The following is a 17,209-nucleotide window of genomic DNA, read 5'->3' as shown; positions in this document are numbered from 1 at the left end:
TAACATTCATTCTTCAGGTCCTTTGAGGTGAAATGACACCGTTTGTTAACATCAGAGTTGCTTCAGTAACTGGTCCTGATGTGTTTCTTGTCTCCCAAAAGCCCTGGTGAAAGCTCCACTTGGTCCACCATTCTGGAGAAGTCTGGAAATGTCATGACATTTCAAAAGTTTTCTTTGCTTATGACAGTGACTTGCATTTGTGTTTCCCTGGTCTAATTGGTTTGTCGGAGCTAAAACCCAAAGGTACTGAGGGAAGGTTACTGTCTGTGATTCACACACTGTCGCACCATGAGGACACAACACAGATTACAGCCTGTATTGCGTTGCTCTAATTCTAACCCACATTCATGGACAGACCCAGAAATGAATTATTATTATACATGAACTCTGTTGTAGAATTTGCTCTAATATTCATGTTTTACACATAGATCACAATCTATCTGCATCTTGACAGATCAAATGAATTTCAAATAATTCTCAACACACTTTTTTATTTTGTTTCATTTTGTTGTTTAACCAATTGTGCTTAATCTTGCCTCAGTGGTGAATTTTTTTACATGTTGGGAAATACGTTTCTTCGCCTTCTGGTGGAGCGTTAAAGAAGATGTCTCTCATATCATTTAAATACGAAGCTACCGCTAGCAGCCAGGTTGGCCTTGCCTATCACAAAGACTTGGGACAGGAAAACACAGCTAGCCTAGCTCTGTCTGAGGGAAACAAAAATGTATCTAATAGCACATCGATAAAGTCACTATTGTTTGATACCAAATCTGAAGTGTAAATAACAACATTTCACTGTTTTACAGGCGGGTTTGTCGTTGGACAAAGCCAAGCTAGCCGTTTCCTCCTGTTCTCAGTCTTTTTGCTAAGCTAAGCTAACTGGTTGCTAGCAGTAGCTTCATATTTAATTGACAGAAATTAGCGTGGTATTGAAAATCTCATCAAACTCCACCAGGGAGCAAATAATTTCCCAAAATGCCAAACTTTTGTTTTGAGCACTGGGCCCGATGTTATGAATAATAGTAGAGACTGAGAGCCATCAAAATGCATCCATCCCTTCTTATGTTTCTCTGCATGCTTTGACTGATGTTCATTGGAAACAAGAGGAAAATGAGCAAGGAGAGTAACCTATTAACAAATCACATCCTCCTACAAAGACAATTAATTAACCTTATAAAATATGACAAGCTATGACAAGATTATTGTATTTCCACAATGCAGGGATAATGAAAACCAGTTGTTGTAAACAGCTGCCTTTAGGTCATGTACCAACATCCTGTGAACTGCAATGAAACATTTTATCTTTTTTATCATTTTATCTGTTTTTGGCATCTAAAATGTAACCAAACTCAAGTATTGCAGATATGGCTTTACAAACCCAAAATGCTATACATGTCTATGAAAATATTCTCTTTTGATCATGCTCAGATTATTCTATGTTAATATTCTGCTGCTTAGACTGGGTTGCAGACTAAATCTGAAAATGATAATTTGATATTACATGGTAATAATAAGGGATTATTAACTTCAATCATACAATTACTGTGGAATCTCGGTGACATGGAGATCCTCATCATAAATGTTATCGCTTTCAGTTTAGCATCGGCTTTGAATTTCTAACTCATAACGCTCCTTACGCTGATTGTATCAGGTAACAGAAATCCACTTAGACTTACTCTCATTTTACATGAGGTTTTGTGCAATTATGTTACACTACATGGCTTTAAGTGTCATTACATGTTATCGGTACAATGAGTATCACATTCTATCCAAGCACATTCACAATTTCCTGTGTAGACAGAGTCTGCTAAATGAATGTAAGCATGCATTAAGTAATCCTCTTACCCTCACAAAGATGTACTGTATGGGAAATATACAATGCTGAGATTTCACAAAGATCCTTTCATCCTATCCATTTTTTTTAACCATGTTTGCTGCTCAATCAACTCCATGTTGTAGATTATATAATAATTTACTAATATTAATAGGCATACAATTTAACACTACTGTACTAAGGTACACAAAATGGAATCAGGAGCTACAGATAGTGGTAACACTCACATATACTGCGGGACCTATCATGAATTCCTGTTGATCAATGTTAAGAAATGATCAATTCACTATGAGTTTATGTGATTAGTCAACACTTAATTGATCATCAGTTAAAAATCTTAACTCACAGTCAATTCATACATTAATATATATACCACCAAATTAGCCAGAATCCAGTTATACAGATGAGGGGGATTTCAGACTCGTGGTTTACATTATACATCCTGCAATAAAGGAATAGTTATACATTTTTGGAAATACACTTATTGGCTTTCCTGGCGATAGTTAGATGAGAGGATCGATCTCACTCTCATATATGTCCATTAGCCAGCAGCTAACTGGAAATAGCCTGGAACATACCCTGCCCATAAAACAGTGAACTGCCACTTTTGTACTTTTGTTTTTTTGTGTGGATTTAATAAATGAGATATAACATGTTAATTAATGAGCGTCATAGGTGCTTGAAGATGGATTTTGTTACCTTCAGACAGATTCAGGCAGACTGGATCTGAACAATGAGGAGAATTTTAGTCTTGACAGGGGGCACGATTTTAGCGCATTAAAACAGCAGCTTATGCAAAGGCCTACGACGCAGTCAGAGGACATTTTCCGCTCAGTTTGAGAAAGTTGGCGAGAGAGATGCGACTCATAAATCGGCAGGACTTATATTATCTGTCTACTGCAATTTTTCCCCTAAATCCCCTCAACTTTAGGATTAACAAAGCCTCTTCCCCACTTGCATCACATATATTTTCTCTATGCCTGCAATGTGTACATATTCACCGTTATATTAAAATTAATTATTGTAGAGTTCTTGTACATATCTCATTTTCATTTTTTAACAGTTCACATTAAAATATTTTTTTATTTATTAAAGCCATAGACTCACTTTTCAATCTCCGAAATCTCAAAAAAAATGTAATTTTCATAGTAAAAGTCCAGTTGAAGCTGGTACTGCTTTGTCAAAGATTATGAGGTTTTGATTTTTGATTTTTTTTCTTTTTTTAAATGTGTTTTATCTCAAATCCCATACTGTATTTGGTTTATTTAACGGGGACCATGCACATTAATAAATATTGCTGTGAATGCGCCAGATTTACTGTAGCCAGAAGGCTATTTGGAGTCCCTGGACAGATGTTATGAAGTCATGCTAAAGACGTATACAGAGAAACAATATGGTTTGCGGGGGGGGCATTTTTAATGCATCTCTTAAACAATGTATCAACATGTGGTGTTTAGCAATCAATTGCCACCTCAACAGAGTTAACGAAACATAGGAGTCAGGAAGTGTTAATCAAACTTGTTGTGTACACACCCACATAGTCCTGAGAAGAGGCCTAATTAGGCAACAAGTGAACACACATAATGTGCAGCTGAAACGCCAGCCTCAGTGAATAAACAAGAGGGACATAAATGATGCCACTGCCATTGCTGCTAATAACATCACAAAATCATATGCCTAAGAGCTATTGTTATGCCATGGCCTGTTTGCACTCACAACCAATCTATCCACAGAACCTAGCGTTAAATTTAGTGTTTGTGTTTACAGTGTAATATATTATGGAGAGTTTGAAATAAAAAGAATAATCAGTAAAGAGAATAAAGGTTAAGAGACCCCAAAATAAATGTAAAGGTCCTGAACAAGATAAAAACATTCTCTGCTAAAGGTGAATTTAAAAAGAAAATGTACTTACAGAATGTCAGTAACGTTACAAGCCGATAAAAGAGCTGCCTCCCTTATGTCGCTGAGTGAAGATTAATATAATGAGCCGAGATTTTCTCTAATCGTCAAGTTAATCTACGAGCAGCAACACAAATTATATTTCATATTTTTTCAGTGTTATTCTTTTTCAGATCTGATTTTATTCTCAGCTAATTACCAGTCATCATCTTTCCTTTTTTTTTTTTAACTTTGCCATCAGCATTTTGAATTAATTTTTGTCCTCATATGCATTCATAAAAATCCTCTCACATGCTCTCTCTCTAGCCCTCGCCTAACCCTAACCCTACACACACAAACAGGCTAGCACTATTGCCAGTGCACAGATATACACACTCTTTAAATTACATGATTGCTTTAAAACAAAATTGCACACATGATCGACCCTCCTAACAAGCAAAGAGCTCTACATGGAGCGTTGCTCATGTAATAGCCGCTCTGATGCTTACTTCAGTTTGGAAAAACCAACGTGTTCTTCTTTATGTGTAATTTGGCGGTGATGAACGAACGAAGACCTCACCTTGGGATGAGGTTGCCAAAGTGGCGAGAGCACTCACACAACTTTTCGTATAGGCGCCCATTACTGTGTTGCTCCCACTGGGTGTTTGTACAGATGCAGTCAGGTGTCACTGTCATTTACGTACTTTTTCCAGGATTTACTGTAACTGTGAAAGCCCCATGATGGGAGTCGAGGGAAAATACCACAACAGTAGCAGAAGGACTCTGGAGTCAATATGCGTTTGAACAGGAGCCATGTTTATTTCAGTTTTTTATTTCAGTTTATTTCCTGTTTGAGGCTCAAAAATGTCAAAGCTATGACCTCAACAATAAGCAAAGTAATTCAAAGAAGTTACACTGGTATATTTTGAGTCAGCCTGTACATATGCAGATTTATTCCTTTACAATACAACAAATATGAGCCTAAAACAACACTGATGATGCCATCTTCAAGCGTATTAAAGGCTGCACAAAATGCCATCCAGATAGCAACTCAAACGTTTCTGATTCCAAACAGAAACAGAAAATGCTATCGGCCTGTGATCACCAGTGTGAATGTCAAATGTAGATTACACAGATGTAATCGCCCCCCCATGACGCTGCAGCACTGGCGTGAAAAGCCCTTTTGTTTGCAAGTCACACCTGCATGGCATCCGCCGTGCATATCAGCGGGGCTTCCTCATCACTGTAGTGCCCTCCTGACACAACAAGTTCATTTAGTGGGAACACCTCTCACCCGCAGAGTCCAAAGCAGCAAGTTTGTGTCCCTGTTAATTAACGTTGTATCTTTAAGTTTCATTCACACAAATGTTCTGCACTTACTGCAATCTAGCCAGCGTGAAGTTATTGTTTTTGTGCCAGCATCAGTCTGTTATAGGAACATCAACGTCAGCACAGACTACAGACCTTTGACATTCACAAAATATATAGACATCAAGTGCCAGAATAGCAGAAACTGCGGGTGAATCATGACTAAAGGAAAGCACAACATGTGGCAAAACAGAAATGTTGAAGAAAGATAATTATAGCGTGTGCGTGGGTCTGTTTTGTAATATGTGTGTGTATGAGATGGTGTTTGTTGTTTGGATGTATATTACACATGCTGGGCTGAAAAAGGGGTATTATTTTTATGGACATGCTAACCAAAACACAACAAATACTGCATGTCATCATTTTTGAATGCGATAACATAAAGAAAAATGTTAAAATGTTTACATTTCACTGGAAATACAAGATGATAAAGGTGCCTTCATGAGGTGTAGGTTCCTATAGTCATTTAGGAGTAACGATTTTCCCCAAGTTTGTCTAACAGAATAGATGCCAGTCCAATTTTACACCTCTTGATCATAAAATTAAATTACATTGTATCTTGGTTGTGCCATGTGATGGGTTTTCTTTAAGTTTTCAAACGGATTTGTGTGTCAAAGTCTTGGAAATATGCAACTTCTTCGAGTTACACTGAATATCCATTTTAAAGCTTTATAAAGATGTTTGTTAAAAGACTTACTGTAAATCCTTCCATAATTTTCACAGATGGCAAAAACATAATTTTGCCCTCTGTCTATTTCCATATTAAAGTGATAACTCTTACAGATAAATATTGCAGGCCCAGTATGTTTGTGCAACAACCAATATCCATGAGCTGCAATCACAAAACGTTCATCTTTTCTCACCACCAGAGGAAAGACGATCATGTCTAGGGACATTCAAGATAACGTACGGTACCAGGAGCATGACAGCAACATGCTAAAAGAGTTTAGAGAGACCTGCAATATGATTATACATATCCTACGGCGATGCTCTGTAGGGAGACAAGGAATTTTGAAATATTTCCATTGCGGCGCCATGTTTGGAAGCTTACGTCACAGGCAGCAATAAACCATGAATTTAACTGCTGATGACAGTACACTCCCCAGCTGGGTAATCCTGTGCTGTCTCTGTACAGTAACTTCAACACAGACAGTGTACCTCAAGGCATCGTCTGCAGATCACTTGTTACTCCGTGACTTTCTTTTCCATCACATGTCTGACTCACTGTGTTAACAGTGTTGACATTCTGTTGACTCCTTATCGGTTTGCTCAAAATCTCTTTAAGGCCTCTGTGGACTCTTGCTATCGACCAGGGCCTGGTTTACCATTTGTATTGTTAAAACAAATAACAAGCAGACATACATAGACTATGTGTAAGAGCAGAACACAACACATAAAACAAGAAATTGGCATTTATAGAAATTATGAATATTATGTGGATTAACAATGCCACCTGGTGTTCTACAAAGATCATGTACGTGACGCGACTGTAAACATCATCTCAAAAGGTGATCCAACAGCAGCATGGGAGGGCACATTTTTGAGGCTCTAAATGTAAAAACATATCAACTCAAACACTCCAGAAGAGCTATATACACCCATCAGCCACGACACTGAAACCAGTGACTGGTTTCAGTACAAACAAACAGGTTTTAACAGTTACGGTACATGTATTTTCTATATCACTCACATTGGGTATATATTATTTTGGGGTTGTTTTTTCCCCCCAAATAATTACAATGAGAAGAAATTATAGAGATAATTTGTGGAAAACCGAGGACACTAATGTCTTGTATTGTACAGTTTTTGATGCTAGAATACTAGCTGGACAGAGACTGGGTGTGTGTTAATTTGATTAAAAATATGTACAATGTAAGCAACGCACGATATTTGTTGTAATAATGAAGGTCCTACAACCACATTTCGGAATAAGGGCTCCCTTCAAGACAGGGCTTCAACAGCATGTAATATGCGCTTTAATATACGCAATCCCCAAGTAGAAATCAAATTGTCACACACCAAGTCCCGCACAGTAAATCTGCTTTTCGAGCTTTTTTGGCTTTTTCTTGGACCCTGGGCTCTTCGACCAGCTGGTAACCTCAGCTGAGGTCTGCGATCGAGACACCAGAGGGAACCGCCTGCAGCAGCTCAACTCTGTCCCCGTGTCCGTGGGTGGAGCAGGATGGATGTGGATGTGGATGTTGACAGCGTCGCGACCACATGACGGCTCTGTCTGAGAACCAGGCAGGGGGGAGGGCGGTGCTTCCCAAAAGGCTGGTGGGTTGACAAAGCAAGGTAATAGCGACTTATGAGACATATCTCTGTCAAAATACGAATGGAGTGCGTTTCGATTACAAATTCACAGTGGTTTCGTTGATCATTTCGCGGGTGCAGCGTCAGCCTTTACGTGTTTCGTGAAACTAACTGTGACTGAGCTAACAGGAGCTAGCTCTTTCAAGCTAGCAACAACGTTAGCAGCCAGCAAGCTAACAGACAGAGGGGAGGTCGGTACATTTACTTTGAGAATGGCCTCTGGGTGCTTCAGTACCCTTGGTCCAGTGTTTCCGTGGCCAACACCGGTTTTTTAACACCTTGTCGTGGGCTTTTCTGGTCATCTGGTGGTGGCGTTAACGTCAACAGCCTCTGAAAACCTGTAAGCTAGCTACCGGTAGAAGAGAGTTTGAAGGGCTGAAAGACACATAACCAGTATTAATAAGCATTTAGATAACTTCTGAGAATATTTTCCTACATTTCATGAATATGTCTCCGCCAAGTCAAGAACCCAAAGTACAATGGTTGTAATGTATCTGAAATATAATTATATTAATGTTAGGTGTGGAGGACTTGTCCCTCGTCATTAGCAGGACTGGCTCTCTGCTTTCATACATTTGGAAAGATTGTACAGTGAATAACCAATATGTCAGTAAAATAATGTATATTTTGTTTTCACATGGCTTTGGTTAACTGCTTCCTGCTGTGTTCTGTATTACAGTATCCACCATGACAGCCATCAAGCACGCTCTCCAGAGGGACATCTTCACGCCCAACGACGAGCGGCTCCTCGGCATCGTCAACGTCTGCAAGGCAGGAAAGAAAAAGAAGAACTGCTTCTTGTGTGCAACGGGTACGTGGGTAATAACCACAGAAGCAGTGAGTAGCTTTTAATCAAAAAAGGTGAATGCTTCTGAAGTAAGGCGCTTCTTTCTTCTTCCAGTTACCACCGAGAGGCCTGTCCAGGTTAAAGTGGTGAAGGTGAAGAAATCTGACAAAGGGGACTTTTACAAGCGACAGCAGACCTGGGAGCTCCGAGACCTGACAGAAGTAGATGCCAAAGATGCAAGCAAGGTCAGAGAAATAATGTAGTTCTTCCGTCTTTTTCCTTTATTTCACCCATAACTATGTTCTCGAATTATAATGTTCTTTTTCTCTATCACTCAGATCCAAAATACTCTCTATTTTACTGTTTTTCGCTTTTAGGAAAATCCCGAATTCGACCTTCATTTCGAGAAGGTATACCGGTGGCTGGCCAGCAGCACGGCTGAAAAGAACTCCTTCATTTCCTGCATTTGGAAGCTGAACCAGCGTTATCTGAGGAAGAAGGTGGAGTTTGTGAATGTCAGTTCTCAGCTGCTGGAAGGTGTGGAAACACTCTATCCCTAGCCACCTCTGTGACCGCATGCCTCTTCTCATGATTTGATCACATTTGCTTAAAGGCGTGTCTTTTTCTCTTGAACCAATAGCGTTGACCCTAGTGTGTATTGTTCATTTTCGAGGTATTCTAATTTAGATCAGAAATGAGGATTTTTGTCCGCTTTTTGGTGGTTTGATTTATTAATAGCATGTCTAGAGATCTCTTCCTTGTATCTGGGTTTGTGGTTTGGCTTTCTGTGTTAAATTCTCCTTTATTCTCACTTTTCTCTCAAACTTTCTCTGGCCAGAACTTCCTAAAGCGGAAGGTTGGTAGGACTTAACTTCCCCCTCTCCTCACTCCTCTCCATTGTATGCTCATGACCTCAAACCACCATTCTCATTAGAGACTCACCTTCTTTAAGCTCCTGCCGTTTGAATTATTTTTAAATAAGGATGGGCATGATTCCTTTTTTTTTTTTTTTTCTTTCAGTAATCATAACATACTTTTAGGTCATGTTTTTACCTCTCTTTTGGCTTTTTTAATTGTCCATATCACCTTAATTCATAAGATTATTTACTGACAAGTATTCATTAAAGTAATGTAGTGTTTAATTTTACCAAAAGTTATAGCCCATATTGTTTCTAACTTGTCCAGAGCAACGTTAAGTGTGATGTTTGTTTTACAGAGCAGTCATTTTATCAGGCAGAACAAATATAGAGAAGTACATTTAGCTGGTATAAGCCATTTCAGACTGACATGCTTCTTAACTGTAAACTTCTTTCCACTACCTAAGACTGTTTGTGGTTTTATGGAGTTACGTAACCTGCAGTTAGACTCATTATGGTTTAAAATTCATTTTACATTTTCAGCAGTGGTATTAAATGAGTACACTTTTACAGCTTATTTAAAATGTGTTTCAAGATGTAATTATTTTAAAACAAGTGACGACTTTGTAAAAATATATATCTTCAGTCAATTCAGTTAAAATGATTGAAAATGCCCATCCCTATTACTTAATGTATTTATGTGTGTAGTTGTCCTTTCAAGAAGAGTATAAAACCTGATGTGCTGGAAGTTAGCAGAATGTTTCTTGAACTTTGTGTGTGTTCTCATGCTTTTTCGTCTGTTTTCATGGGTTTAGAGTCGGTGCCTAGCGGTGAGAGCCAGAGCGTTGCTGGGGGTGATGAGGATGCACTGGACGACTACCAGGAGCTGAGTACCCGTGAGGAGCAGGACATTGAGAGCATGATGGAGATGTGCGAGTACGCCATCTCCAATGCTGAGGCTTTTGCAGAGCAGCTCTCCAAGGAGCTGCAGGTTTTAGACGGGGTGAGGGAAGCAACTGCTAAACTAAAAACCAGAATGAAAAGTATTGTTTTTAATTATGATATTATTTTCCTTCTGCGTTTGGACAGGAATATTAACTTTAAAAAAAACATAGAAACATATTAATACCCTCTTCATTGATTCAAGGCAAACATCCAGTCCATCATGGCATCGGAGAAGCAGGTCAATATCCTGATGCAGCTGCTGGATGAGGCACTGGCAGAGGTGGACACCATTGAGGGAAAGCTGAGCAGCTATGAGGAGATGCTCCAGAGTGTCAAGGAGCAGATGGACCAGATCTCCCAGAGCAACCGGCTCATCCAGATCAGCAACACCAACAATGGCAAACTCCTGGATGAGATTCAGTTCTTAGTGGTTAGGAACACATGATGTTTTCAACTGTATATACATGAAATTAAGTGCCATACTTAAGGCACCAGTTGATCGAAATACAGTTATCAGAGGTCATTTTGCTCAAAAAAAGTCGTCCCATCTTGATTTTTAAAGTGTTTTACTTTGCATGAACCTATTTTAGAATATGGATAGTTTTATTTTGAAAAGCTTAAAAGTACTGTGGATGAATAGTAATTTTAGTGCTAGATTGTTGGACTTTATTTGATGACTGTGGTGTGTCTTTCATCCCATAGAACTACATGGACCTGTCAAAGGGACACATCAGGGCCTTGCAGGATGGAGACCTGACTTCCCCTAAAGGTATTGAGGCCTGCATCAACGCCTCTGAAGCTCTTCTGCAGTGCATGAACGTGGCCCTCCGACCAGGTTGGTTTACAAATGATGCTATTGATTACTTGCTGATCAACTAAATAAGTAGTTGTTTTTGTTCTAAGTAATCAGATTAAAGTTATCGTTTTTTCCTCATAGGCCATGACAAGCTGATGGCTGTGAAGCAGCAACAGCTCCTGTTCGCTGAGCTGAGAGACACCTTTGCTCGCCGCCTGACCAATCATCTCAACAATGTGTTTGTTCACCAGGTAACAGGAACACTAATATTACAAGGGATATTAATTGTTTGAATGTAAGTACAGCAGTAGCAAAAGCAAGTAGAGAATACTTTCTAAGTTAAAGTTTTATCTGGTTGATTAGTTGGAAATATCCTTTTAGGTTAGATTTTCTTGACCTTCTGCAGTTTGAGTATTTGTGTGTTTTCTGGTTCTAAATTTTTATAGAAGTTCAACGTGTTGGCGATTATTGGACACTAGTGCAATAACCATCTTCATAGGAATATCTACAGTTTAAATAATCTTTAAATGCTTTGGCCATATTGATCTGTGGAGATAAACAGACTATAAATGACTTTTGTGAAACTTTATGTTTTTGTTAATGCCTTGGCTTATGTTTGCTGATGAAGAATCAAAGGCTGCAAAATAATTTACATGCCCAAACAAGTAAGCATTTCATAATTATTTCTGGCCCCTTATGTATCTGAATATTAAAAGGGAGTAAAGGCAACAAAGTAAAGAGGGACTGAAGAATCAGAGTTTGTATTGTCCTCACACCTTGCCATTGTGAGTTTGCTGCATCATGGAGGACTGTGGTCTCTCCTGCCCGCCCCCTCACCGACTTCTTCCTGCTCAGCTGTGACTCTTTTCCTGGGCTTTCTTGTGTTGTTTCCTTCTGGTAGTGCCCCTCCTACTCTTGACTCTCTGTGTTGCTCACTTTGAATCATCCCACTCTGCTCTCTGTCTCTGTGTCAGTTCAACCACTTCAGTCACTTCAAAATGACCATCCCTCAGTTCTATAGGTCCTCCTGTCTGTCACTTCCAGTGAGTACCCTCACAGCAACCCCCACGTGCCCCCTCTTTGCTAATGTTCGACCTGTCATACCTCATTCCAACTTACATGTCATTACGTGTGAAACCCCAGGCCTTCCATTATTTCATGCATGGGATATGTTTCTAACTACTTAACATTTCTCATCCAACCCAAAGCTGAAGAGGCACCGTTCAGCTTTCTCCTCCTCCACTGAGTCTGCACTCAGCTAAGGGTCTCATATCATAAAATCCTCTGCCTGTCTGCTCTGCGTGCATGTCTTGTAGTAGTAGTAGTAGAAGAACTACAGACTGAACAAGCTAACTTTGAGGGGAAGGGTGGAGACCATCAGTATGGCAGTAAGAGTTCTGCTTTTCAATAAGCTTGTCAATAAATTGACTTGAAGAAGTGTTGGATTTTTTTAGTTGAAAAAATTGTTGTTTACCTTTTGACAACATTTGGTTTTTTGAGGTAACAAATCCTATCCACATATGTTTGATAGGAAGCAAGATAAATCTTCCTTATGTGTGGTGTGTTTGTATGTATACAGAAAGTTGGAAGGAGACTTAATAATAGTAGGTTTGTATATATTAACTCTTCTATTGAATTTACTGCAAATTGTCTCTTTTTGCTCTGTCATCCAGGGCCATGACCAGAGCTCCACCCTGTCCCAGCACACAGTAGAGCTGACCCTGCCCAAACACAGCCCTCTCCACAGGGACCTGCTGCGCTACGCCAAGCTCATGGAGTGGCTGAAGAACACCCACAGGGAGAAGTACGAGGGCCTGTCAAGGGTCAGTGCTATTTCCCAAAAAATACTTAAAGGCACCGTGCGATGTTTTGGGCAACATGCTTATTTACTTTCTTGCCGACAGCTTGATGAGATTGATACCACACTTATATCTGTACCTTAAAGTTTTAATCCTTATGATTTCAATCCTGGCTGATTTGCTGACATTGTGGTTACTGTGGTTACACCAAGTGTAGTTTACATTAAGCATACCTTGACTCCTACTTTGTCATAAATGCAACAGTATTAGTCATAAAAGAGTAATAATAGAGTAAAGCTTTTAATGTGAATTAGCAGCAGAATGAAGTGTTTGGTTTGTATTGATACAAAAGAGATGTGACCTGTTATGTAGTGTAATGTTTCTTTAGCTTTGGAAAGAGCCAGGCAAGTTGTTTCTTAATTTCCATTCTTTGTGCTAAGCTAAGCTAACTGTCTAGTGGCTGTAGCTTTGTATTTACTGTACATACATGAGCACGGTGTTGATATTCTCTTCAAATTCGGCAAGAAAGGAAACAAGTGTATTTCTTAAAAGATCAAATTATTCCTTTAATACTCAACAAGTACTCAAGATGCGGTGTTCTGCATCTGAGCGTCTAAACAAATTTTATCTCTCTTTCTCAGACCTATGTTGACTATATGAGCAGACTATATGAACGAGAAATCAAAGACTTCTTTGAGGTTGCCAAGATAAAGATGGCGGGTACAACCAAGGAAGCAAAGGGCAAGTTTGGTAAGAGCAAGAATTCAGAGACCTGTTAGGGCACAGATATGAAGCATGTTTGTCTAATGCTGTTATGTGTGATTAGGATTTTTTTTTTTAGTAACATCTCTTTTTGTCTCTTTGTCCCTTTTTTGCAACATGTAGTTCACTCAAAGGCAATGTGAATGTCACTGCATCTCTGGAGTATTTTGTCCAGTATATTGTATTTCACTATCACACAGAAATGAATGGAATATTCATGTCTAAATATGGAAAAAAGGCCCTTCACACCATTTTCTACGTCACTTCTTCTACCAAAAGCATTTTTTCCTCAACTAATGTTTGCTTCCAAAGTGTTAAAAGTCCTGCTTCTCATTTTACCTTTTGATAACGGCTCCTCTTCCCTTTGCACAGGGACCTTACACGCTAAAATCTGTAATTTTTTTTTTTTTTTTTTTTTATCTTTAGAATTTGAGTAGAAACCTTGGTTGAGCTTTGGTTTTGGCAGAATTATAGAACTTTGCTTTCTGCACTCTATATGAGCTTTTCCTTCTGAAAACAAAAAAAAAAAGAGAGATTTTGTTTTCCAAAGGTTTGTCCAAAGCTACAAGCATATGTACCTAGGCCACTGCAGCGCACGTCAGCATATATGTAACTTCGTACATCTAACGTCTAGCCTCACTCCTCCCATGCTGCATGTTTTAACCTGTCTCTGTCTTTGATGCCTGCCTTTTTAACTGGCTGCAGCCACGCTTCCGCGGAAAGAAAGTGCACTCAAACAGGAAACAGAAAGTAAGTATGACATCTAGATAGAGCTATTCCACTGTTAACTACTCACTCTGCTTCTTACCACTGTGCCTTACATAACTTCACAAAGAGTTTCTCAAACTCCTTCACTACCCCGATATATACCGTTCCACTTTAAGTGCTACAAACCATTACCTCGCCATGTGCCTGGTGGGTTTGTGATGAATGTTCACAATGCTGCTTAATGCATCATCACATAATCTGATTCTATGATAAATGCCTACGAAAGCTAACCATTGACATCCATGTAATTTTTGATGATTTGAATACTCTTTTTTTCTGTTTTATTTTAATGTCATAATAGATAGACATAAGCCTGCCGTTTGAATGATATTTCCAAAACTTTGGCTCGTTCTCACACAAAAAAAAAAAAAAAAAAATCACACTGTATTTGTTGTGCTGTCTTAGGCCTTCATGGCAGCTCCGGGAAGCTGACAGGCTCTACCTCAAGCCTGAACAAGCTGACAGTGCAGGGCTCCAACAGCCGGCGTTCCCAGTCTTCCTCACTGCTGGACATGGGCAACATGTCCGCCTCTGACCTGGACGTGGCAGACAGGACCAAGTTTGACAAGGTGACGCTGCCAGAGATGCACAGATTTAATCAAATTAGCTGTATGTTCACATGTTGCTCTGTATTGGGAGTTTAAACAGAGGTTTTATTCCGCTCTGCAGATATTTGAGCAGGTCCTCAGTGAGCTGGAGCCTCTGTGTCTTGCAGAACAAGACTTCATCAGCAAGTTCTTTAAGCTCCAGCAGCACCCGACAGTCACACCCCCCCTTGCTCAGGTAAATCTGCGATCACATACTGGGAAAAAAATCCCAAATAATAATGTTACTTCACTTTACGTCAGTAGCTTTATTCGTGCGGTGCTGTCTGAAATTGGAACGTTTTCCTCCCCTGAAAGTGTGAAATAATACAGCAATAACAGATCGTGGCATGTTTTCAGTTACAGCATCATTCATGTAACACATCAGCATATATTTGTCTGGATTTTTCATGTTTTATATCCATTGTCCTGGCAGCCTGAAACAGAGGAACCAGATGGAGGCACGCTGTCAAGAGTGCCTCCCCAGGCAGAACACAGACACTCCTTGTCATCAGAGTGAGTATTCTCACATTTGCCAGCTGTGTGCAAATATCAGCCATCTTCACAGCCAGAAACATTGTTCATTTTTTCTATGTAGCACTCCCTTCTCCTTTTTCTCCAACTTTCTGTTCTTTCTTGACTAAAGGAAAGACATGGTGCGGCTGATGATGAACAAAATCTTCCAGAGCATCGAGACGGAGCTCAACAGTCTCATCGCTCTGGGGGACAAGATTGACAGCTTCAACTCTCTCTACATGCTGGTGAAGATGAGTCACCATGTGTGGACAGCTGAGAACGTTGACCCGGCCTCATACCTCAGCACTACTTTGGGAAACGTGCTGGTCACTGTCAAGAGGAACTTTGACAAATGCATTGTGAGTGGAAACCATATGACGAGAAAAATTCATGCTTTCTCTCCCCTGGTTTTTGTAATCACACCCCTAAATTAAAGTATGTTTTATTTCATTGAAAGAAGGCTTATGCATTTTTTATTTAACGATCTCCTGTTTTCTTACAGTCTGGTCAGATCAGACAGATGGAGGAGGTGAAGATTTCGAAGAAAAGCAAAGTTGGTATCCTACCTTTTGTTACCGGGTTTGAAGAGTTTGCGGAGCTGGCTGAAACAATCTTCCGCAATGCAGAACGCCGAGGGGATTTGGATAAAGCTTATGTCAAACTTATCACGGCCGTCTTCATGAATGGTAAGACCACTGGTCATTCAGATTCAAATACTGATTGGCAGATTGGCCCAGAAACTCATTTCTGAATATTGATTGTCTTTCCAGTGGAGAAAGTAGCTAATGAAAGCCAGAAGACGCCTCGGGACGTTGTGATGATGGAGAATTTCCACCACATCTTTTCTACACTGTCACGTCTAAAGATCTCCTGCCTGGACGCAGAGAGACGAGAAGCCAAGCACAAATACACAGACCACCTGCAGTCGTATGTAATCAACTCGCTGGGCCAGCCTCTAGAAAAACTCAATGTAAGAGGAATTATGATTCAGAATAATCACAAAAGTTAGTCATTGTCACTGAACTGAGTGAGAACATGCAGAATGTGAGAATCCTGAGTTGTATTAATAGCTTGATAGGTAAACTGTTATCTCTCTCTTGCAGCATTTCTTTGAAGGAGTTGAGGCACGCGTAGCCCAGGGTGTTCGTGAGGAGGAGGTGAGCTACCAGCTTGCCTTCAACAAACAAGAGCTACGCAAAGTTATCAAAGAGTACCCCGGCAAAGAGGTGAAAAAGGGACTCGACAACCTTTACAAGAAGGTGGATAAACATCTTTGTGAAGAGGAGAGTCTACTACAGGTGAGAAATTCAGAGTATTAATGGGTGGAACTGCTCAGCAGGTCAGTGGCGTCACATTCCTCATCCGGTCTCTGAACCACTCTTCCTGTTTTACTCCACCAGGTGGTGTGGCACTCCATGCAAGACGAGTTCATCCGTCAGTACAAGCACTTTGAAGATTTGATCGGTAGATGCTATCCTGGATCTGGAATCACCATGGAGTTTACCATCCAGGACATGTTGGAGTACTTCTCCAGCATTGCTCAGTCTCATTAGTGTAGCTGCTATGCACCATCAAATAGTGATTCACTACTGCCTAACACTGGCTGAACATACACTAGCTAATTACAAACTACCCTGAATTGCTTTTTGGACTATGAAACATTTCCTTTATGTGTGTCTGTGTGTTTTAATGAAAGAGATTTGTATATTCGGCGGTGTTGCAGATATCTCTGGATTGTGTGTGTGCCTGTTTCTTTGAGATATAATAACACTGCTCTAAATACTTGTTATATTTTTATTTCTTTATGCCATATGTACATAATAAATTTGCATCTAAAAATCCCGCAAAACTTTATCGTATCTTTGTATTTTATTTTATTATTTAGTTATTTATTTTATGAAGCATATATCATTAAATATCTATCCTACGCTTGAGCTCAATCTCTGTGCCGACCCCGCCCTTCCACCTTCTGCGCGGACAACGCCGGTTCACAAAACATGCT

General features: G+C 39.8%; 1 protein-coding gene across 5 annotated transcripts; it reads left to right on the top strand.

The window, feature by feature from the left end:
• Nucleotides 1–7,238: 7,238 nt before the first annotated feature.
• On the top strand, nt 7,239–17,046 carry exoc1 (exocyst complex component 1). 5 transcript variants are annotated; one of them, XM_040129472.1, is made up of 19 exons: nt 7,239–7,357; nt 8,073–8,204; nt 8,295–8,425; nt 8,558–8,717; nt 9,853–10,040; nt 10,185–10,412; nt 10,685–10,817; nt 10,920–11,029; nt 12,452–12,601; nt 13,219–13,327; nt 14,045–14,089; nt 14,513–14,676; nt 14,777–14,890; nt 15,128–15,207; nt 15,338–15,566; nt 15,710–15,893; nt 15,978–16,177; nt 16,311–16,505; nt 16,608–17,046. In XM_040129472.1, the coding sequence occupies exons 2-19, from the start codon at nt 8,081–8,083 to the stop codon at nt 16,758–16,760; spliced, it is 2,697 nt and encodes an 898-aa protein (XP_039985406.1). In that variant the 5' UTR covers nt 7,239–7,357; nt 8,073–8,080; the 3' UTR covers nt 16,761–17,046. The 5 variants fall into 5 exon arrangements, with proteins under 5 accessions (XP_039985406.1, XP_039985404.1, XP_039985408.1 ...); XM_040129470.1 differs by having other exon boundaries at nt 7,245–7,375; XM_040129471.1 differs by lacking the exon at nt 7,239–7,357 and adding an exon at nt 7,389–7,584.
• Nucleotides 17,047–17,209: the final 163 nt, after the last annotated feature.

This window comes from Xiphias gladius, chromosome 6 (assembly GCF_016859285.1).
Source record: "Xiphias gladius isolate SHS-SW01 ecotype Sanya breed wild chromosome 6, ASM1685928v1, whole genome shotgun sequence".
Classification (NCBI taxonomy): domain Eukaryota; kingdom Metazoa; phylum Chordata; class Actinopteri; order Istiophoriformes; family Xiphiidae; genus Xiphias; species Xiphias gladius.
The sequence above is the reverse complement of the archived record's forward strand: the minus strand, read 5'-3'. Positions and strand labels throughout refer to the sequence as shown.

What these genes read in the sequence shown, in the direction of transcription:
- exoc1 (XM_040129472.1), top strand. Translation starts at nt 8,081, where the DNA reads ATGACAGCCATCAAGCACGCTCTCCAGAGGGACATCTTCACGCCCAAC. An exon ending in CAGTTCTCAGCTGCTGGAAG is followed by an intron (nt 8,718 to 9,852) that starts GTGTGGAAACAC and finishes TCATGGGTTTAG; the next exon opens with AGTCGGTGCCTAGCGGTGAG. An exon ending in GGAACTTTGACAAATGCATT is followed by an intron (nt 15,567 to 15,709) that starts GTGAGTGGAAAC and finishes GTTTTCTTACAG; the next exon opens with TCTGGTCAGATCAGACAGAT.